The sequence below is a fragment of the Falco peregrinus genome, chromosome 5 (genome assembly GCF_023634155.1).
Source record: "Falco peregrinus isolate bFalPer1 chromosome 5, bFalPer1.pri, whole genome shotgun sequence".
Classification (NCBI taxonomy): domain Eukaryota; kingdom Metazoa; phylum Chordata; class Aves; order Falconiformes; family Falconidae; genus Falco; species Falco peregrinus.
In genome coordinates this window covers 81138282-81161622 of record NC_073725.1, presented here as the reverse complement: position 1 = coordinate 81161622, position 23341 = coordinate 81138282, and the positions used below count along the sequence as shown (strand labels likewise).

Here is a 23341-nt window from a genome sequence, read left to right as displayed (position 1 = left end):
GCCTGCCGGGCTCTGCACCCGCGCTGCCGGGGGGCGCCGCGGGGCCGGGGCGGTGGGTGCGCAGTGCAGCCCCGCGGGGCAGAGCGGGGGCGGTGGGTGCGCAGTGCAGCCCCGCGGCCGGGCTGCGCCGCCCCGGCGGTTTTCGCTATAGTTAATGAAAAGCCCCGTGTCTGTGTCACCTCTTCCCCGAGCCGAACGGCGGTAGGATTTAGCACTTATGTGAGCCCTTTGTTTACACCTGAGCTAACGCTTATCCCGAGGGCTAACAGGATTGATTCCTTGTGCACCCCGGCTGGCTGCCATCCCCGTACACCCAGTGCCTGTCGGTGCTATGCTTGCCACTTACCAGCAGCCCCCAGTGCCGGTGTTGAGGTGTTCTCTCGCTGCATGAGAAGCAATCCGGTGGAGAGAACTCCTTGGTCAGGAGGCTCTGACATGAATAGAAACAGTCTGAGAATTAGCAAAGAAAAGAAAAACATTGATTGCTATAATTGATTGCTGTCAGTAGCGTCATGAACGTCAGCCGTTACAATCAGAAGTAGCTAGGCACAGGTGATACACAGAATCTGACCCAAGGGACCTGAGCACCTACAACATTAGAAAGATCATTTCATATTCCGTTCAGCATTGCAACATATTTCTAAATGAAAGCAGCACTTTTTCTACATGACCTCTTTGGAGTGGGGTTTTGCCTTCTGTAACCGTGAGGCTGTACCTAGCAGGATGCGTGTTATTCTAATGAAGGGGTTGTCTAAATCATTGCTGTGTTTTTGCATACAAAGCACAATTGCACTATTAATTATTATTCTGAAAATACATCTCTTGAGTCATCTGGTCTCGGCTTGGCTGTGGCAGCGCTGTTACCAGTCCTGAAGCTCATTCTTCAGATCTGATCAAAAGGAGCTGGCAGAGATCCCGTGTTGTGATTAATTCCTCACTCACTAGCGTCTCTCCACAACACTTCGTGGTGGGGGCGGTTTTCTTTGGGAAATGGTACAGTGAACCAGTCTTCCGCCTGTGTGTGGCAGAGCAGGTTACTATTTGGGCTACTCTTGCTTTTATTTACTAGATTGTTTTTCTTCTCTGTGATTGGATGCATCTTCCTGTATCCATTGATTAACATTAGGACTCTAAAAAGGGGGACAGATAATACATCTAACCAGGAATAGCCTAACCTTAAATCTTCGCATGGTTACAGATTTATTCTGTCTAGACGTTCCTTAGCAGCATGGACCAGTATCTATTTGACCAGCTAAGAGATATTTGCAATCCCTGGTCAGAAGACTTTAGCTATGAAAAGCCTCATTGATTTTTAACTGTGACAACTTTTTGATGACAACTGTGAGATTTTCTGTTTCTGCTTAGTTGCTTGTAATTGTACTTCATACCCGCTGGGGCAGCTGTGTGTCTGCAATTTCTGTAGAGATTCTACACCAGATAATTTTGGGTACGTCACTCTGTTGAAAACAGTCGAGTTACTACTGTTGTCATTGAGAGCAGATTTTGGACCAGAAAGTGAGGACTGGATTTGGAAGCTGTCCTGCTAGTTGTTTGCTGCTTTTGCCTGAAATGTGTAAGGCTTATTGATTCATTTTACATGCTCGGGATTGCTCTGAGTTCAGGTATGTTGGCTTAACAGTTTTAATGAAATATAATTTTGGAGGGGGATCTGGGGAAAAAAGAAACAAACCACCTCAAGCTGATTTCTTTCGGTATGAACAGTTCCATTTCGGCTAGGCGGGGGATGTACTGGTGCCACTTGCTGTACCTGTGGTGGAATGTTTCTGTGACACTTCTGTATTACAATTGCTGTAGCTCTCCGGTAACAGAAGAGAAGTGCCAGTCAAACAGTGCTATTGTTACGCTGCGAGATTGCATAACTTTGCTAAGAGCTAGTCTAGACATAGAGAGGTAAAAATACTATTCCTCTGTAGTTGCTGATTAACTATGAGTGATAATGTGCATACAGAAGATTTTACTACAAAGTCTTGAGAGAGACAAGACTCTGCCATTCTGCCCACAGCACAGGCTTGAGGAAACACTATCTTAATAAAAAAAACATATTGATATACTTCTCTTTTCCAAAACAGCTTTCCAGTTTTCCCTTATATTTATTGAATCTATAGTTTCAGCTGAAGTTGCGGTATTCCCTTGCCGAACTGGTACATGCCATGTTTTCCCTTGTCTATGCAACTGTCTTGAGTTCTGTGCTGAGTTCCAGTGTTGGAAAGAGGATTTTGGCAGGTATCGTCACAGTGACTTGTGTTAACGTTGCCAGTTTTTACCCAGTAAGGCAGAAATACATATTAAACAGGTTGCAAACGTACAGCCATGTATTGATAGCAGTGGTGAGGAAAAGATTCCCCATTTGGGGATTTTGAGCCCTGCTTGCAAGCTTTGGTGTGGACAGATCTAGTGTTCAGTGAGACTTGCTGACATTTGGTAGGAATACAATGTCACACCAAGAATACCTGTCAGCAGTCCTGGGGACTTCTTGGTCAGTACTATAGCTGCCTGGGAGCTTTCTGAGAGAGCCCCTGTTGATCTCCATCAGCTCTCCCAAAAGTAATTTCACAAATGGAAGTAACTTGGGAAAACTCCTTTTGACTTGAACATTTCTGCATTTCTGAATACATATTTTGTCTAAATTCTCAATATATTTTGTCACAGCTTAATTCCTCCTTTTCAAAAGACACTACTTTTTCATGGAGGGTGAAAAAGTCAAATTTATTAACCCTCCCTTCCTCCCCCCCCCCCCCCCCCCCCCCCCCCCCCCCCCCCGCAAACACCTCCAAATAGGAAGAGGAAACAAATGATGGGCTGACAATATGACTGCTTACCCATGCAGCACAATCTCCATGGAAACAGACTGTCCTAGAATAGCTCAATCACATGAGGGTTACATGACATGAATAAAGTAACCAGAAAACTGGAAAATATCTTAGAACTGGGGATACTTGCACTTAATTTATTACCCCCTAGGTCTTTGGAGAATAGCAAATAAAGTTAGTATTGAAACTGATTTAGTACATGCACATTGTAATTTGTAAGTGATAGGATAGTGCAAAATTAACATGATCCTCACTTAAGGGCTGTTTGTTTCTAGTTTGGGTGGCATTTAGAATGAATTTTGAGTAATTTTCCATATGATGTCCTGCTTCTTGAAATTGGAACCAGTGGTTTGCCGCATTGCCTTAGTAGATCCCAGTGGATTGCCTCCCTTTGTGTCAGCAGGCACTGACCATTTCACACTTCTTAGGATATTCTGGATATTCTGTAGAGTAAATGCACTAGTTGAAGTAGGAACTGCCTATGCATAGAAGGAATTGCAAAATCACTTTCAGAATGTTTCCTTCTAGTTAATTATGTACTCACAGAGCAAGGAGACTTATTGAGTGAAACCATATTCAATACAAAAATGAATATATTTCACTGATGATTAGTTTTATGTCTGTAAAGTCAGTGTTTTTAACATGAGTGTTGTGACAGTCATTGAGAAACTTGTTATACCAATCAGACATAAACAAGTAAATACTCCCTCAATTCACCATAAAGTAAATTAAAGCTAGGTAGGGGAAAAAAAATCATTAGTCATTAGCTGCAGCTCATTGCATCATTAGAACATTGTAGCCCTTTCAACGGTGCAAGGATACTGTAATTTCTATGGGTAGGGAAAGATCATAGATTACCTTTTTCCTGTTTGTCCAGTCTCAGATCACATTATTTGTCACAGCTTCCACTTCTGAGATGAAGTTTTGTAATAAGCTTTCTTGTCTGTTGCACGAATGAAGACCATAAAGTCATTATGCATTTATATTAGCACATTTACTGTCTTGATGCCTCTAATAGGAAGCAGTATAATTTCCATCATCTGTCTCCCGGCAGAGGCTGAAAATGGGCACTGGTCATTATGCAGTGAAAGGGGAATGAACATGAGTTTGAAGATTGAGATCCTCAGGATTTAACTTTGGTCATTACAGGACTGTAATGCACAGGAAGAAACCCCATCGTTCTCAGCTGTAAGAGACTCTACCATTTCGGACAGTCTATGTAAATAGTTTTTGTATTGGTTAACACTGATCCTGTTGATACAACATTGTACTGTCGCTTTATAGCATTTTCAACTCTCACTAAAGTTTTTTATGTTTTCATTAAAAGCATTTCTGATTTATGAAGTATCTTCAGATAGGGCTGTTTGTCTACCTTACGAAAGAGCTCCCAAGCATTTCTCTGCTTCTTGCTTTCTGTCTTCAACGTGGCATGTGAGCTACATGAGGAACATTATTGCCTGTTTATATGGTGCTTTTCTTCCATCTGGACATACCATACAAATGGATGTTTTACTCCACATTTTCACCTAGGCACTTTGCTCACATCAATGAACATAATCCTGCTGGAACCGGCAGCACTAACTATGCAAGTGAAGGTTAATAGCGTCAGGTTTCATATCTGGTACATGTAGTGTTCGCTTCAGGCTGCCTTTCCAGGGCGGCTATCGCTGGGGCAGATTGTTAAAGATGTAACCTTTAAATGAACAATCTCCTTTGCCCAGCTTTGCTTAATAAAAGCAAATGCCACAACATATATCTTTTTAAAGTACCTAACCCATGTTCTTCCTAAAACTAAGTGGGGTTTGTCCAGGCTTTTGGTCCTCATGGTTGGGTGGGACATGTTGTGTTCCTAGAGTGTTTACCATTGTTCGCTCTCTGGAACAGGGAAAGTGATGCTCTTGTTTTTTGTTGTTTGTTTCCTTTGAATAGCTTTATATTTGCTAAGAAGCACAATGAGTCATTCATTTTTGATTAGTTGATTGATGACACTGCATGTATGCACTATTGTCACAGAATATGGGATTTCTCTAGCCAACCGTTCCCATTTGCAAATGCAATCGAATACCTGGGCTTTGGAAGAGGATAAAAGGAGTGAATATTATAACTGCCTATTGACTGAGCATGAAAAGAAGTTCTTCTGTTTAAAAAAAAAAGCATAATGTTTATTTTCTTGGGACTGCTGTATCCTTAAAAAAAAAAAAGTGGTTTTGACTCTGCCTTTGTCCCAGTAATAGGAGCAAGGCTGTGAAACAGTCTAATTTTGATACAACTTACACTTGCATCAGGCCCAGTGCAATTTACACATACATTAAGCACCTGAATTTGAGCAATAAAGTACTGTAGATAATGTATTATTTTGCAACAGCATACATAATTTCTTCTGGTTGTGTTTTAGCATATTTGCAGGCGCAGTGTTTGGAAATATTTTCAGTCTGTGCAAACACAGAAATGAGTCAGTTTTCATTCCCAGTTCAGCAGGCAAAAGCAGCTTTCAGGGAGGGCAGCAAAGGGGACTAGGGGTGGGCTAATGCCAGCTGCAAAGCCAGTGCAAAAAAACAGTAAACATGGGCTATTGAAATGAGCTGTGCTTGCAGTTGCTGTGAAGTCCTCCAAAGTGAACTGTCGCTAAACAAACGAATATTTTGTTGTCTCAGACAGAAAAATGAAAACCTATCCAGCCATTGGTTTCTTCCTCCTCTTCGTGATCAGCTATGGCTCTTCTGAAAACTCCAGTACGTCTAGAGGGTGTGGACTGGATCTTCTCCCTCAGTATGTTTACCTGTGTGACTTGGATGCCATATGGGGCATAGTTGTGGAGGCAGTTGCGGGGGCAGGTGTGCTGACCACATTGCTGCTGATGCTGATTTTGCTGGTGAGGCTGCCCTTCATCAAGGACAAAGAGAAGAAGAGCCCCCTGGGAATACATTTCCTCTTTCTGTTTGGGACTCTCGGACTGTTTGGGCTGACATTTGCTTTCATCATACAAGAAGATGAAATGGTGTGCTCCACCCGAAGATTTCTGTGGGGAGTTATCTTTGCTTTGTGCTTCTCGTGCTTGCTAGCTCAAACCTGGAGACTTCATAGACTAGTTCGACATGGGAAGAGTCCATCTGGCTGGCATCTAGCTGGTGTGGCAATCTGCCTGATGCTCGTTCAGGTCATTATCGCAACCGAGTGGTTAATACTGACAATTGTCAGAGATAACAAGTTGGCCTGCAGCTACGAACCAATGGATTTTGCTATGGCTTTGATTTACGTTATGTTCCTCATGGTATTTACCATGGGATTTTCTCTTTTCACTCTCTGTGGAAAGTTTAAGAAATGGAAGAAAAATGGAGTATGCCTCATTATAACACTTTTTTTTTCCATTCTGATTTGGGTAGCCTGGATGACTATGTACCTCTTTGGTAATGCTGAGCTAAAGAGAAGAGACAAATGGAGTGATCCCACTCTTGCTATTGCACTGGTGTCCAGTGGTTGGGTGTTTGTTATTTTTCACGCCATCCCAGAGGTCCACTGTACCATCCTTCCATCACAGCAGGAAAACACTCCCAATTATTTTGATACTTCACAGCCAAGGATGCGTGAAACTGCTTTTGAGGAAGATATACAGCTTCCTCGGAGCTACATGGAAAATAAAGCCTTTTCAATGGATGAACATAATGCAGGTAAGAATTTACTAAAGAAAACTGTATTTTTCTGTAGTAGCCAAGAAAACCATCTGTATGCATTGTTTTTCAGGTGTTCAAAACAAGGGTCATGACAAATGCCATGTTTTGCAAACTTACATATTGTTCCCTTTTACAGTTTTCATTAAGATATCATCTAGTGGAGGGCGGAGTGAAAAAATGCAGTACAGAAAATACATGTGTTTGGTTAAAGTGATTCTTCTGCATGTAGTTTGTTCATGGAAAAACTTAACAATTTCAAATGCAAAGCCAACACTGAAAGCCAAAAAGATTCACTGTGGAAAAAGCAGCCTCTATTTTAAAATAGTTTAAATGACATTTTTTGTCGTTATCAGTTAACAACATTTAATATGAAATATTTTCTGAAAACCCAAGAAAAAAATCAAGGAAGTGCTCTATGTTAGAAAATGCTCAGCCTCTTGATCAGCAAAATTATTACTATTAAGTATAGTCCCATTAAAATAAGATTTAGTGCCACTTTGTGACACTGGGGGGGAAGAGTGCAAAGTGGCATGTAGACAAGTTCAAAGGCAGTCTTTGTTCTGAAGGCTTTAACGTCTGAACAGAGTATGCACAGACAGAGGTTTCAAGTTAATGGTTGCCTTCCTTGTCATAGCTGTTTAGTGACACAGAACAGTGTGTGATGACACATCATTAAAATTTGCAATGAAAACATTTTTCAGTGATTACTGAAAGGGCCAGGAACAACTGGTTGCTTAAGAGATCCAAACCATTGCTGAACGTTTAACCCATCTCAGAAAATACACAGGGATGCTTACGTGACCAGCGATGGGAAGCACGAGCCCGATGGTGTTATGTAGCACAGGTGCAGTCTGGTGGTGTCCCACAGTTCAGTAAAGGATTTTGTTCCTAGTCACGCTGCTTTTCATTCACTCTAATTTGAGAAGTGGACTTTGGTATCCCAGCCAGTAGTTGCCACATTGCTTTGGCTGCCCCAAAAGAAGTCTTGGGGCACACTGTCCAGGCACTCCACCTTCCTATTAATCTTTACGTATCTTTGATTTCCTCTGGGGTTGATATTTCCTCTGGATATAGATGAGACATGGAGGGAAACAGCACTCTTGTTCGGCACAGGGTCAGGTCAGGAAGGCATTTTTCCTCTTAAGTGTTTTAGCAGGAACTTCAAAGGTCTCCTTCTAGTATGGAAGCTTTGAACAGAAAGGAATGAAGTTCCATGAGTATATACCAAGGGCAGTAGTAAAACAAATAAAAAATCACATGGATAAAAGAATGGTTGTTTATTACTAATGTTCCAGAGCACCAAGCAGAGAGAGGCAGCTTTACCGTGGACTGTAAAGCAATTTTTGTTGTTGTTGTTGCTGTTTTTTAACTGTCCTCCATCCCCCATTAAATTAATTTCATACTAAGGTAGCTTCAGTGGCTTTGGTGGAGCTATTTCTGACTAAGGCAGATTTAAGAACAAAATTGGATCTATTCACTTTGTATTATTCCCATTCATGCATACATTTTAAAAAAGAACTGGAAGCTCCCTTTTGATGTAATTGTTCAGTGATTAATTTTTTTAGTGAAATGGATAGATCTGTGATAGCTGTACAATCATTATAGTGTCTATTATAGTGCAATTTATGTTCTTTTTTAATCTCTCTGAATCTTACACAGTACAATACAAAATAGATTTCCTTATCTGATGCTCTTATTAATATTTATCATAATAAATGTATGTCATTCTATTCCTGTGGCATGTGGGAGAAGGATACATACATTTTTAATAAATCAAAACAAATTCCTTATTCCTTTGCAGCAGTTCTTTTAAGTACAGGCTTAGGCCAACAGGGTTTGGAGACAAAACTCACTAGTATGGTAAAGACTTAAAGTAAATACAGGTAATAATACTCAAGTCACATATTATGGCTGCTGAAGTGTTAATTGAAGTCAGATCACTGTACTGATGGTTGTCAGTGGCTAAGCACCTGGAATCTATTAGCAGGTATGTAGAGAATGTTCTTCTATTCATTTAATTAAACTCAATTCAAGAATTCATCATTAAGAGTTTAGAAATTAAAGGAAGGGTACTTTCTTCAGTTATACTTATTTGGATATATATGTACGCATACTGATATGATAGTTAAGAATATAAGATGCACTAGCTGTAAAATTTTGGAAGACTTCATAACCAGGAAACACCTCTTAGTTCCCTAACTGCAGTATTTGTTTTAGTAAGTAGTTAGCTTGAAATAGAAAACATGCTTGGATAAACATATTTTCCATAAATTCTTGTTATTTCCATTAATACTTGTATAAAGTAATTTAGTAATTTTGCTCTTCTTTTAATCAGCATTTTAAGGATCTGAACAACCTTTAAACTACAGGTTCAAACAAGCGTATGTTCTCCTAATCTCAGTCTTAGCAAAATGTAGCTCCAAGTTACACATATAGAGAACTGTTCTATTCCAGCAATATCATTAAGCATTAATAAAGGAAAACTATTTTAAAGTAGTTATTTAAACAACATACTAACCAGAGATTTTAATATACATATGATAGATAAGTTGAAATATCTACTGAAAAGTTATTCTCATACCTGTGTCTTGTAAACATGTTAGTAAAATATTTAGAAACCTTGGAAAAAGGCAACTTGAATGAGTTCTCGGTGCTCTCCAGAAGTGAAGTGCACGTTAGTAGGGCAACTTCTGTAAGGCAGAGAGAATTTGCCTCATACATGAAAAATCTGGATGTGAAATGTAGAATGCTACAGCTGTCCAGAAACCCAAGCCTAAGCAGCTCTGGTACTTGCTGAAATTGATTTAATAACTTAGTACTACAAGTCACCCTCAGAGCCAATGCCTAAAAACAAAGTTAACAACATTTAAAATATGTATTAAAGTAGAATTTGACACATTTGCTCAAATCTTCTTGGTGCTTTTTTTTTTTTTACCTATACATACTCTACACAAGTAGATGTATTTAATACTAAGTAAGAAAAAGTACAAGGAAAAATGGTAAAACTGGTATGAGAAAAAAAATCCCAAATGAGTATTCTGTCCACAACACATGTTAAAAGAATTTTAGATTTATTGCAACAATAATAGGGCAGGAAAAATCAGCAATATGAAATTAAATCTACTAGCTCTTTAAGATAACTTTGAAATGACCATGAAATTTTGTGTAACTATTTTAATTATAGTATGCATTATAAAGAGATTTTTTTCTTTACGTGTACTAGCAAATACCAGTGCAATCATTTGTGTTTAATATGCAATAAGGAGCCAAACTACAAAGAAAAAAGACTACTGACCCTGAGATAGTTAAATATAAAATAAAAAATACATAGTTCAAATTTAGGCATTTTAATCTTTTGTTCTCCCAGTGTTCTGCAAAAAATTGCTGATTTTAAAATACAGAGCAAGTGAGGGTCTTTGTGTATCTGAAGTCAACAACTGGGCATTTGCAGGACTGGGTTTCTGAATTTCTGTGCTAAATCAATACTGTCTTCATCTCTCTGCACAACTCCCAAAGAGAGAAGTATCAGTGGATAGAGGACAGCATATGGCAGTAGGATCCATTTAAATCTTGTTCCACACGGTGCAGCTATATTAAATCCTGGCTTCATTAAAGTCTGTGCTGAAATTCTTGTAAACTTCAGCTCATTCACGATTTCAGCCAGAGAGTGTAGAACTGCAATTTGAATTAAATCGAAGAGAAATTCTTGCCCCAGGTGCCTGAACTGGGCATGTTTCTATTTACCAGCTCACAGATGAGTATTGCCCATTGTAACTACGCACGTCGCATGGATAAATGAGCTCTGTTCCCTGGCTGCATCTGAATTCAGTGAAGCCATTATTTACCCCCAAAGTAAAAAGGAAGTTTGTATGTGTCCAGACTGGTTTAGAGAGAAAGAAGCATATCCCTAACTGTGCATATCTCTCAGTCAGAATATACATCTTGAATCCAAACCTGTGCTAAAATTAATGGAGAGGCTGATGTATTTCTGGTATAAGCGTTCAGAAGGACAATCAGTATCTTCTCTCTTGCTTCAGTCCTTTGCCATGTTTAAGCTATTCAAAAGCAGTATTTACTTCATATTTCTAGTTTCTCAGAGTAAATATAATCTGAAACATCTGGAAAATCCTTATATGCTAGTCACGCTGAAGTAATGCTCAGGGGGGGTGTGAGCATGCTTACTGGCTCGAGCAATGTTTTGGATCCCTGTCCTCTGAATTTGATAGAAAGCAAAATGTAATATCATTTTACTTAACCCCACAGTATCCAGAACAATACAGTAAGCACTTTGCAAAATACTTTGTGCAAGATACATCAAAGGTTTGGTGACTGAACACATTTTGCTCGTATTGAAATGAGACTAAGCAAACTTCAAAAATTTGATTCCAGTATTTTTTTTTCCCATTCCACAGCACTGTTAATTTTATGTAAAACTGATTTTTTTGACATCCATCCCCAACTATGTAAGAAAAACTGCTGTACAAAAGCAACGTGAAAACTGGTACGGCAGCATGGAAGTTAAAATCAGTGGCAAAGCTCACAATAACTAAACTGGAAACAAGATACTTTTATGCTTTCAGAGGAGATGCACAGCATTAATTGTGTTCCTAAAAACTCTCTCTCTTTTCTAATCACAGCGCTAAGAACAGCAGGATTTCGAAACGGCAGTTTGGGAAGCCGACCTAGTGCTCCTTTTAGAAGCAATGTTTATCAGCCAACTGAGATGGCAGTTGTGCTAAATGGTGGGACTGTAAGTATCAAAATGTGACAATTTAAGAAATCTTCCATATACACTGATACATACAACCACTACTAAGTGAAAAACCTGCTTTTAGCTTATTCACAGCAGGGGGGAAGCTATAAATGAAAATTTGAGCAGCAAGTATGCATGTAATACTTCACTGTCCTCTAGAAAATACGTAATTATGAAGTATTTTGTGTTTCTTTACTTGGCCATTCACATTTTGCAGTGTAGCTGGAGTGAACCAACTTCTTTGGTGAAACTATGTAGTCAGCGGCCTTTTCAAATTAACTATGAAGTGGCACAATTTCTAACCTGATCTTTTTTCAAGACGATGTGAGTCACACAAACGTTTACAGGCCAGTGCGTTACTATAATTAAGAATCATTGTTGCAGACAGTTGTAGTCTCTCACACACCTTCCGTTTTCCTGTGAAATGTATGTGATTCTTTGTAAGTTACAGATGTGTGTGTCTCTGGGAAAGAGATTCATAAAAGAGGAATACAGAATATTTTAATGTTAATAGCGCTGATTTTTCTTTCTTAGACAATAGTTTGGCATGTCATTCTTTGATAGACCTGTTTTTCTGCAGCCTGGTTGTTATAAGAATGGCTTAGTGATCTGATGCCAAACAGACTTTCTAAATGTTTTTCACGTGATGTGTAATTTACATTTGAAGACATTTCATATAGCAGGCATACTGTTGAAAAAGAGTAATTTTCATACCCATGTTTTTCATGCATACCTACATGCTTCTTAAAAATCTACCCATTAGCCAGTTTATACTCATGTGAGTTGGGTTTTCTTTATTTTGAATCATGAGCTGATTCCATAACTCAACCTCTACATTTAAAACCAAATAATGTGAATTGATTGCAGGTCTTTTGTTTTTGAATAAGTAAAGTTTTGGTTGATTTTAGTGAACAAGAGGGACTAGATAACAAGGATTCTCCTGTGTGGGTAAGACAGAGGGAAACATAACCAACTTGAATAAAATGAAAAGGCTGGTGCTTTGCTGTCAGTAATGAATAGCATCCTTCTGATGTTTAGGTTCATCTGTGCCTGATGCTTGGATTCATCTATGCCCATGTTTTCTGATACCAGAATATGCAGCTCAGGGAAAAGGCAGTTTAAGGATGAAGAAGCTAGAGAATTTGCTTTGGGGTTTTTTTTTGTTTGTTTTGCTTTGTTTTGAGGTAGATAGAAAGCTGAATGGAGAACATCAGATAGTAAAATCAGATTAATGTGTATATACAGTCATGGTTTTTACAGAGAGGTAAATGTACTGTATGTGTGGAAGATGAGTGTCTTTGTATCACTTTGCTCTGGAACTACTGTCTGGAAAGCTGTCATGTACATGTAGCATGATAACTCTGATTTTTGAACAGACTAGATCTCTCAGTTACGGGTTTATTATCCTTATTTCCAGATACCAACTGCTCCGCCAAGTTACACTGGACGACACCTCTGGTGAAAGGCTGTAGGCTGTAGAGAATAAGAATCCTTGTTGCAGATGTTGTTCCCTGGCAGTGTGTCTTTGAGGGAGGAATCCATAACAGTACCAGAACAAAGCAACAAAACATCCAGGAGCTTTCGAAATCCTACAGAGGATTTTGTCTAAATGTGAACACCATCGAACTGATAATTGCAAAAACAAAGTTGTAAACCTGAAGCTGAATCTGACTTAAAAATAGAAGTAGGCATACCTTAAATTGGAAGAGGGGGATATTGTACTCTGAAATGTAAGATACCCTCTTGTCTGTAACTAGTGTGCGAGGCAAGCCTGTTTTTGTTGGTTGCCAGTTGCTTGCAAAATACCCTCCTCTCACTTAAACCTAATTCACGTTGCCACAAGAGATTGCCACTACAGTGTGAAAACATGCAGAATTTCTTTCCATTTTGCTCCTTTTCCCTTCATTTCAACTGTCATGAGCAGTACGTTGTTTGCTTCATTATCTAACTGTACTGTACAGTCACGTAGCATCATGTGTAGTCAAGCATTGTCACTCCGTGGCAACTAAATTGCCATTACACTGTAGGCTGATACTCTTCTCTTTAAAAAGCTGGTGTAGGAAATGCAGTTCTGGAGGGATGAAAGGTCCATGCAGGTTTCATGCAAGTTATGGAGCTTCTTGAGGCAGAGAGAAAAAGTGTAGGTCTACGGAGAGGCAGCTCTCCTGGGCCACGTGAGATCAAGTCCCGTTATTCCAGCCTTGACCCCGGGTGCAAGCAAAAGCCATGCGCTCTCACGTCTCCTACAGCCAAAGCCATGAAGTGATACTCTGGAGGGATATACTTTTGCAAAGATGTAGCAGGGGAGAAAAGGTGACTGGTTTGCCAGAAGGCGTTGGTTGTGATGGTGGATTAAAGGCAACCCACAGCGCTGCCCCAGCCAGCCTGCTCCGTTGGGCTGCTCTTGCCAAGCAGGAGAGCGGTGGCGACCGAGAAGTGCTGACCACCTCGCAGGAGAAACTCAGCAGCAGTAGGGTCAAGACCTCCCTTTCCAATCCCTGTCTGTAGGAGTCGTCCCCTTGACTGCAGTTGTTTGTGCATTTCGATGTGGTTGTGCATTTTAGTGCCTAGCGAGTAGAATCTCCGTGCTGGAGGTGGTTTGTTGTTGTTTCTGTTTGTTTAAGGTGGTTTCTTCCCTACTCCTCCGCTCCCCTCCCCTTTTTTGAGTTGATAGAAGACAGACTTTCTCAAAGCTTTTTATCTTTGTTTTCTCCCAGTTATTTAAAAGGTTCCCATTGCCCATTGTTTGTGCCATGGTTTTTCATTATGTTTAAGCAATCATTCCTTTATTTAACATTTAATACATATCGGCCATTGAAAACATCATTGTATCCTCACTGTTTGGCCAATGTTAACCTTAAGCTTTCCTCGATACTAAAAGCTAATTGTTTTTACTTGAGGGCATAGGAAACATATAACAATTAAACTTTGCATATGCTGTAATAAAAATATATATTTTCAGACTAAAAAAATATAATGTACTAATAAATGAATAGCTTGGTAGCTTCACAGAAAGAAGTTACTTGCTATATACTGCAAAAGAAAGACAAGCTTTTTATTTTTCAAGAGTCTTCCTGATTCTTCATGTACCTCCATTTTTACTGAATTAGGAACCTAGTCCTGCAGACTTGCACTCCCACGAGTAGTCCCATCGACACCAGTAGGTCTACATACAGGTACAGAGGCTGCAAGACCAGTCCCTAAGTGTTGCACAGAGATATATATGTGTATATATATATGGGAAAAATATATATTGCCATTCTTGCCATGATCATCTTATGGGGTTTTATTTCAAAGCCCTTCTCTTCCAGAAGCAATGTTTTTGTCCTGCATGAGAAAAGGAGTATGTTAAGTCCCCCCTGCCCTTCCCTCCTCGAGGCAAAGGAAGCATGTGCTTGTTTTAGAGATTGCTTATTTTATTTTGTAACTAACTAGATGGCCTTAGTAACCAAGTAGGGTAGGGGTGGATATTGCATGCTATCCAGCAACTTAGAAATACAGTTTGCTTGTTTTAAGCAAAGCTTTGATCAATTAAGATAGTATTTAAGATGATAGTTACCCAGAAGATGCATCATTTGGAACAATAAAAAACCTATTACCATCACTTGCCTGCAGAATTTTGCTTTTAAAAAAACTAATGAAACTCTATTGTAAAAACATATAAGATGACCATGGCATAAATGGTAGGACAGCTTTCTTTTAAAAAGTTTATCATGCTACAACCAAGATTTATGAATTATAATACACATTCTACAGACCTTGGACAAAATCTGTATAAGATATAGTTATCCTAAGAAACGGTTTTTTTCTTTTTCTAGATGTGACTGAATTGATAGAGTTCCCAATCCTGCTTCTGATGAAGTTTTTTGGAATTTGAGGCCTTATACAAAGATATGGCCAGATCCTACAAACTGCTACTCACATGACTAGTCTCACTGGGTTAGTCATGTGGACTATTTATAAAATTAAAGATTAGCAGGATTGGGTTTAATTTGTGGTGGTGAAGGTGTGGCAATAGATTAGGAGGGTCTTTATTTTACAACTTTATACAATTAGTAATAAGCAACTTTTTCTTTTAAAGTCACTAGTCTGTGATGTTACATGCCCCAAATAAAACTGTAATTGAAGAAAGGCACCTTTATGTTAACTTATATTTTTGTTACAGTATTTACTTTTGCCTTTTATGAAAGTTATCTAGAATGTAGAGCATCTGTGAACAACGTAAGTAAGCAAGCACAAGCCTTTCGCAGTTCAGTTAATTACAATTAGCTTTTATACTATAAAAGCTACTATGTTGTCCCTTGATGGTTATGTGCTCATGGTGTTTCCATGCATAAAAATGAAATTGTAAAGCACCTGAAAAAAAAATTACCAAAATAAGATTTATAATAACTGTCTTTTAATCGATGGCTGGAAAAAAGTTCAAAGCCATACTTTACAGATCCTGTCCTGCTTTCAGATGAGTTGAGGGCATTTGACACTTGCCAGAAAATATGTAGCATCTTCAGAAGAACACTCTCAATACATACAGTTGTTTCTATAAACAAGGTACATGAAATACTATAGAACTAGATGTTTCTGGTTTTAGTCTAAACACAGGCATCTTGGTTGGCTTTGTTTGAGCTTGATGCCTTGGGTCTAACCAAAGGCCATGCAAAAGGGAACATTGTAGCTTTTATAATAAAACAATTAGACTATTCTGCCAACTTACAGGATTACAAAGCAGGTGCTTTTTATTAATTGATGAGAGCTAAAGCTCATTTTTGATAGATAATATATATTTATTAAATGTATTAATGTGTGTTTTATAACGTACCCTTTTTTCCGCTGATTGTTGCATACTGGTATCTTATTAAGTACATCTTTAAAGGATTTTCAAGACAATCAATGTGTACCACGATGACTGTACATAAGTATACAAAACTACAAAGGTTGTAAAGCATGGGCAAATGTTTTATTTTCAAAATGCTGTTCTTAACGAGAATAAAGGCTTTACTATTTACTTACAATGTTTGTGTTAACTTGCTGTTAAAATCCACTTAAAATTTTTCCTTTACAGTAAACTAATGGCATGCTACAGACACCATTGTCCTGTGGTGACATCGTGGCAATTTTGCAATATAAGCTAAGTTAAACTAAAGGAAACCAGCTCCTAGAGTCATGGGGCACACTCTTTCACCTTTGGCCACATTCCCAAATTCACCCTTAGCTCTGACACCTATCAAAGCCACCGTGAACCAGTCAAGGAGCTTAGCCACCAAACTCCTAACACTACACATATTTTTTTTTTTCCCCCCAGTTGGTTCAGCAGTTTCCTGTACTGGCTCAATTGCTAGTGCTTATGACAAGGGGGGCAGGGGATAGGATCATACAGCTGGGGTTGAAGGATGCAGGTTGAGAGATTTTTCTTCAGCTGGTTTGATTTTCCTGACTGGGTGCAACAACCAGCATCATCAGCCAGGACTGAAAACCACAAGGGGTGGGTAGTGGTGTAACAGTGAAGACAAAGGCGCTATGGAAGTGATGGAAGAAATCCATGTTGAACCACAGCAAGAGCTAGAAGGTATCTGTGTTTTATCAGGCTTTCATTCGAAACAACTAGGCCTTTGTTTGACTTGCATGGAATTGGTAGTAGAACTGCAAATACCTTCTCTAATTATGAAATTATAAAGGCCTAAATAGGACTATGCTTGAGCCAGAGTTAAAAAGATGAGGGCTCCTTAGCAGGGGGGCCAATCTGATTTTTATTCTGCTTGCAATTTAAGTAAGTATGTACACATACAGTGATAGCACTTTGAGCAATCCTGTGTGATCTTAATTTTACACTTTCTCAGCACATGTGCTAAGTGATAACAAAAGGGCCTTTGACTTTTTTTTTCTCCTCTGCAGAAATGCAGCGCAACCCTAACTCTTACTGCCTTCGGTTGGAATTGCAGAGGCACAGCATTTCTGGCTGTTATGAACAGAGCCTGGACTTGTATTGATGCCAAAACGGCACAGAGTAACTGCTCAGAGACAAATTTTGTCTTTAAGCAGCAAAGGTATTTATTTTGTGCAGCGTTGGGGAGCTAGCCGATTCGCACCGGACAAATTAGCTCTGAAGTTTTCTGTGAAAAGTTAGGTATTCTATACAGTTTTTGTGAGAGATTAGACACCATCTTGACACACATAGTCATTTGATTTTAACACCTAATCATTCCATTCACAATAGGTGGGATCTAGGTGGACTAGACCTTTCAATCTTCTTTGTTCAACGATTTCCTGACTTGATGGCCTCCTTATCTCCTTTGGGTGTCCACCTTATCTTTTCTAATTATTCAGAGTACATTCCTTTCTAAATGCAAACAGAGCGTCACCCAGAGCACTGTACCAAACTCGTCCTGAGTCATCTTTTTAAGACCTTGTTCTGTTTCAGTATACATTGTCACAGCTCTGCAGAAGTCAGTGAAGCTACTCCAGTTTATACTAAATGAAGATTTTTGCCTTAGTTTTTATCTTTGCCTACATGTGGGTGTAACCCCATTTATTTCATCCAGAGCTTTGTCCCTGTCAGAAAAGCTTGCAACTCAGGAACACAAGATAAACACAGACTCACTATTTTTGACTAAATGTGCACAATTCCATCTGTTTTAACAGAATTGTGCTTACTTACACTAGGACTGATTTTTGTCTTAGCATGCTGGGTCCTTACATAATCTCCCTTTGATTTACGCCACCTCACATGTAAAACTAATGCTAAGAGTGTTTCTATATCAGTGCCACAAAATTTAGCCCATGAGCTCTGTGTTTTGTGATACTGGTGAGAAAACTAAAATGGAGATGTTGAATGATTTTGTGTGTGTACTTCTGAGCCTTCTGATTTGCTTCCCACTGCAACCATATAAAAGAAAACATTAAATACTTCCCAAAACATCCACAGAAACAAAAAAGTAAACATCCTTATTTCCACAGCAAATACGCTGTTGTTCAATAAATAAATAAAAATCCCTCACCCAACCCAAAAGACCTGTTTCTTCTATGGTATTTTTTTGTTCTGACACAGCTTCAGTACTCAGATACTTGTACACAGTTCTCGGTGCCATCTGTGGGAGTTGTTCATGGATAGCTGAGGGCAGAATTGTTTGCTAGTAAGAAGTTACTGGATTGCTCAAAAAAAATAATAATGAAAGCAGCTCTTTGAGGTTTTTGCTTTGAAGAATTTTCAATTGAAAGCCAGTGATGAAGTCATACAGTTCACCTAGTATATAAATATATTTTTGTCATTTAGGACAACAAGCAAGGTCAATAAGGAATAGTTTTTCTATGTCTCAGTGGAAAGAAGAATGTTATCCATGTGATTGCAAAGGGTCTGCCAAATGGGAAAAATCAGTCAAACAAAGAGCACAGGGTTGCTTGCTGGAGTAAACAATTCTAAATGAACAAAAGCTCTACATAAAAGTGAAATGTCCCACCCCCTTGTGAAAGCTGTTTTCAAAGCTCCGTATTCTTTCAGAGTGCTGTAATACAGATTAACCTGATGTTTTTCTTCTGCTGATACAACAGTCAGGTTCCTCAGTCTAATTCTGTGATTTCAGCTGCCATATGCTGTTCTTAATATTTGAATATTTTACAAACTGTCTTTTAACTTATAAAGATAAAAATATGTTTTTCTACTCCCTGCACTTCAGAAGATGCATCTGTACTGTACACCATCCATACCAAGCAAGTTTGTTGGGACATTTATATATAAAAGTTATGCTAGAGGCAAAGAAGGCCAAATAAGCCCAAAAAATCCCCTTTTGTACATACAGTTTGAGGAGAGCTTAGTTACACTTACAAAGCATGTAACTGAAAACCACCAAACAAAATCCTCGTCGTAAGTACCCAGAACACTGGGCTGCAATAGGCCCATGTGCTAATTTCAAGAGCTCAATGCATTACCAACCTGGAAGATCTCAGCTCATAGAAAACACACAGGAAAAGTGACATATGATGATGAGGAACACAGAAAATACCTTAGGAACTCAAAATATGACCACAGTGGCAGGATATGCCCTGTGTTCTACAACCATCAAGGCAATATGTGCCCAGTGCCTTGCTGGCACAAGACACTTCTGGATTTTAAGGCTTTTGTTTGTACAGCTGGTAAGGAGAAAAAAATCAAAGTGGATTAAATATCTCGTGATTATGAATGTCCCATATACAAAACACTAACTATTGTGTCGAATTTTATTTAATATTCCTTGATGTGATGAGGCTGGCCTTTGCAAATATTTCATAAAAATTTCAATAAGGCCAAAAACCCCAGGTCTCTCACACAGTTTCACGTTAAAATGAGCAGGGGTTTTAGGTAGCTGCTGGCAGTGCTTTTAGTCAGTAGCGTCCGTGTCTTATCATAACCTGTGTTACTTAAGCATAACAATTCCAAATCAAATCACACTAACCAAGAAGCACAGGTTGTCAGCATGATTCTGCATTTCAGGCAGTTATTTAAATAGTTTTCGACATATACTTGCTTCCTATGCAGATAGAAAAGTAAGATGTCCTCAGGATTCAGATAAGCTGAAAAGATGGAGAAAGGAGCTGCCTGGCTGAGTCTTTTCACTAGAAATTTCCATTGGAAAAATGTATTTTCCAGGCTGTGACACCTCAAACTAAACTTGCTGGAAATATTTTGAAACACCTAAGGAAGATGTTTAGTTTGTATATTAGCATACCTCCCATGAAGTTTTGAACTGATAAGCCAGCACCTTTCTTTCAGACAACACATATCTAAAAGCAATGAATAGTGTAAATGTCAATATGAACAACCAACTTACAACCATGCCCTTCATACGCTGAATTTTAACCACTTCAGCCTTAGGAATCCTATCATTCATTCAACAGAGCAAGAGAAAGACCCATTTCTATTTTCAGTTGCATTGAAAAAAAACCTGAAGTTGAACCTTAACAGCACAGTTCCCATTTTATCCCTCTGTGACCCTAGTCACTGTGTGCTGTTACACTGGCAGATTGGTACCACTGGAGAACTGGGATTCTGCTGCAATGGAGATCATCTCTTTTTCTCTACAGAGATTTCCTGCACTCTGGGGAAAGGTGTATGGACATAACTGGGCAGAATGAACTGCCTGAGGATGCCAGTTATGCAGTGGTGATTGCAACTGTGCACTGCTGCCAGTCTCAGGGCAGTGCCAAGAAAACCATTCTCACAGGAGGCTGGATTCAGCTCCCACAAAAATTACAAACATGTTAACTCCCAAGATGTTTTTGTAACAGAATGTGTGAAAATTAACTACAGAGAATGCATAATCACTAATTTAAGGAGGTGCAACGTAAGATTTAAACAGAAGTAACACAACCATCATCACTGGCAGCACAGTCACAGTATTTCATGTAGTTTTAAAACACCTGCTCCTGTTTTAAGTCCTAAGACACAGAGCAACTGAGGCCCTTAAGTGCTATGACAGTGTAAGTTAAAAAAAAATATCTCACATCTCACTTATATCCAGTATTACAGTTTATATAGCTCACATGGTTTCTACTGTCAGGACAGTTGAGTTTGTTAGCACTATGTTTCAGTCTCATTACTCTTATTTTTTAATACAGAGTGAACCCGATTAAAGTATGCTTTAGTTGCGTGCATATTCTAAATCATAGGACGCTACAACCATCACTACAATAATAAGCACTAGTGGAGACTGTGATTGATTTACTTGGATGTGAGGTGGGGGTTGCTCTGAAGAGATTAGCACAACTGTTAACTTATTTTTGACTTGCTACTCCTACTACAATAAAGTTCTCTACTAGTTTGCCTGCCACGTTCCTTGGAAATGCAGCTCGTTTGACACAGTTATCATGCACGTGTTGCACTGTTGAGGCAGGGTGGTGGTGAAAGGCAGCACTGGCTTTGGATGTATTTGGATTTACTGTTTCAGTTAGCCCCTGGGGGTAGAATACTCAAAAAATCTACAAAACTCCTATTAGACATCTGAGGACCAGCCTTTGTCCTATTTATGGATGCATTAGTGTTCAAACGTATTTACCATCTATTTTGTGTAACAGACACAATTTTCCCTCATCTTAATGCACAGGACTGACATTCTGGTTTGAGACTTGGTTGTTTCGGCATAACAGCGAACAACCTATGACCTACTTTATACACTACTGTATAATAAAATTGGTTTGTGACAGTAGCTTATGAAAGGTTTATATACCTACACTCTTTATTTTGTTTAAAACATAAGAACTATGAGAATTACATTTAGTAATTTAAACAGTTGAAAATAGTAATCAAAAATACCATAGACTCAGACTGTAAGAAGATGAAAATCCATTAAAGAAAATCTATTGGAATAACTTATTAGCAGGAGCTTAGAGTAAAATATATATATAGAGAAAGGAGTTTCACCCTAGCCTCCCAGTGAAATGCCAAAGAAGCCTGAACATGAAACTGGAGCCACCAGCAATCTTGCTGAAATAAGACCTGACTCAAAGAGACAGTTCTTTATAAAGTGTATATAATTTTAGCTTCTTACTATTGAAAGTCAGCATGTACACAATTATTACTGAAACCTTTCACTTCAGGAAATCTGCAGTCACTAGTGATAGGAGAATGATGTATTGAAAAAAGGTACATTAAACAAATAAATGGAAATTATGCCCAGACATTCCTGCTACTTGTGAATCTGAAACTGTCAGAGGATCACTCATCAGAAGAAGCTTCTGCAAAATGGATATATAAAAGTAACAGGACAAACCTAATCCTCCAAATCAGAACAAAGTTTGTTAAATGCTTAGTCTTGCCTCCGTGACTTCAGAGAACAAACGATTTCAGGGCTTTTTTAACTTCACTTAGGATCAGATTAGAGAAGCAAGAGCTGATGTACAGGAGACTCCCAAACACCAACATCTAGTAATGGAGATAGAAAAAAAGGGCTGAAAGATCTCTAGCAGAATGTGTCTGTGCAATCCACCATGCTTTCCTAATATTTTGATAGAAATTTTAAGAATTCATTTGGATATATCTGGATGGCATTTTTACAATTCAAGGTATAAAAAGAGAAAAAAAATACTGGAAGATACAAACTGGGCAGCTTCATGAAAACTGTTATTTACACCCATTAGCCCCTCTTACTTCTGAAATGTTTCCTACTTGCAAAATATGATACGTTCTGTCAAATCACCAAATTTAAACTCTTACACATACTAAAACAAATGATCAGGTTAAAAGAAGAAAAAAGAAAAAAAGAGATAGAATAGACAGTTACATTAAAAAAAGATATCCAAATGACTAATACCAGTTTAAAGGGTTTAAAGGGAACTCTGGGGCAAGTAGCAATGTTCTGCAATCTGTCACCCACTTTGCTAATCTCTGAATCATATTTTAAGACTAACAATTCATGGTCTTTCTATCCCTGCCTTCACACCCCCCCCCCCCCTTTTTTTTTTTTTTAACTAGGAATGTCTTCAGTCTAGGTTTTCTGCAGGACTATTTGGAGGTTTTACTTTTTAACTGGTGGCAGCCTTTTCTCCAGGCTTTTAATGCTTCTCAGTTATAGAAATTTTGGGTTTGCTAACTAAAAACCACCAACTAACAAAAAACACCAACAAGAATTTTCAATAAAAATGCTCCATTTTTTTCACTATTATCTTATAGAAGGTTAAAAGAAGAAAAATAAAAAAAAGATTGGAAAACCCATGAAGAATTTCTCATCTCCTTTAAAACAAACAAACAAATTATATAATCACAGAAAAATCAACAGACTGCAGTTGTCTTTTTTCCATTACAAATCATTATTAAAAACTGCAGAGTGATGGGTAAAAATACAGCTTTGGTACTGGAGGATTAGTCCAGACTTGCACTAGCAGATACACTGCTGTGCCTGTCTAAGCACAGTTCAGAAGATCACGTATTTTGTAGCTTATCTAAATTATCATCTCTCTTTTTTTTCCCAAACATTCCCAACGCGGTTTCAGAAATTAAATGTTACTGTAATCTTTATAACTTTTCAAAGACATCTGACTCTGGGGTGTGGACCAATAAAGTGGAATCTGCATCATGAGTCTTATGACTTTTATCACTACATTCTCAGCTGTTAGTGCCAAGA

General features: G+C 38.6%; 2 protein-coding genes across 3 annotated transcripts in view; one reads left to right on the top strand and one right to left on the bottom strand.

Annotated features, from left to right (window-relative positions):
* The first annotated feature begins 1063 nt into the window (after positions 1 to 1063).
* On the top strand, positions 1064 to 16264 carry GPRC5B (G protein-coupled receptor class C group 5 member B). Of its 2 annotated transcripts, none has more exons than XM_027778650.2 (4): positions 1064 to 1622; positions 5486 to 6499; positions 11140 to 11252; positions 12673 to 16264. In XM_027778650.2, exons 1-4 carry the CDS (start codon positions 1598 to 1600, stop codon positions 12715 to 12717), a joined length of 1197 nt encoding a protein of 398 aa, XP_027634451.1. In that variant the 5' UTR covers positions 1064 to 1597; the 3' UTR covers positions 12718 to 16264. The 2 variants fall into 2 exon arrangements, with proteins under 2 accessions (XP_027634451.1, XP_005228990.1); XM_005228933.4 differs by lacking the exon at positions 1064 to 1622 and adding an exon at positions 3739 to 4019.
* IQCK (IQ motif containing K) overlaps positions 6519 to 23341 on the bottom strand; it is a 50443-nt gene continuing 33620 nt past the window's right edge. Inside the window, exon 9 of the mRNA XM_055803819.1 lies at positions 6519 to 7689. Within this exon, the coding sequence (XP_055659794.1) occupies positions 7664 to 7689 (26 nt within the window). The 3' untranslated portion in view covers positions 6519 to 7663. The remainder of the gene's footprint in view (positions 7690 to 23341) is intronic.

Coding starts and splice junctions, on each gene's coding strand:
- GPRC5B (XM_027778650.2), top strand. CDS start 1,598: ATGCTCGGGATTGCTCTGAGTTCAG. Junction 1,623..5,485: donor CGGGATTGCTCTGAGTTCAG/GTATGTTGGCTT, acceptor TTGTTGTCTCAG/ACAGAAAAATGAAAACCTAT. Junction 6,500..11,139: donor AATGGATGAACATAATGCAG/GTAAGAATTTAC, acceptor TTCTAATCACAG/CGCTAAGAACAGCAGGATTT.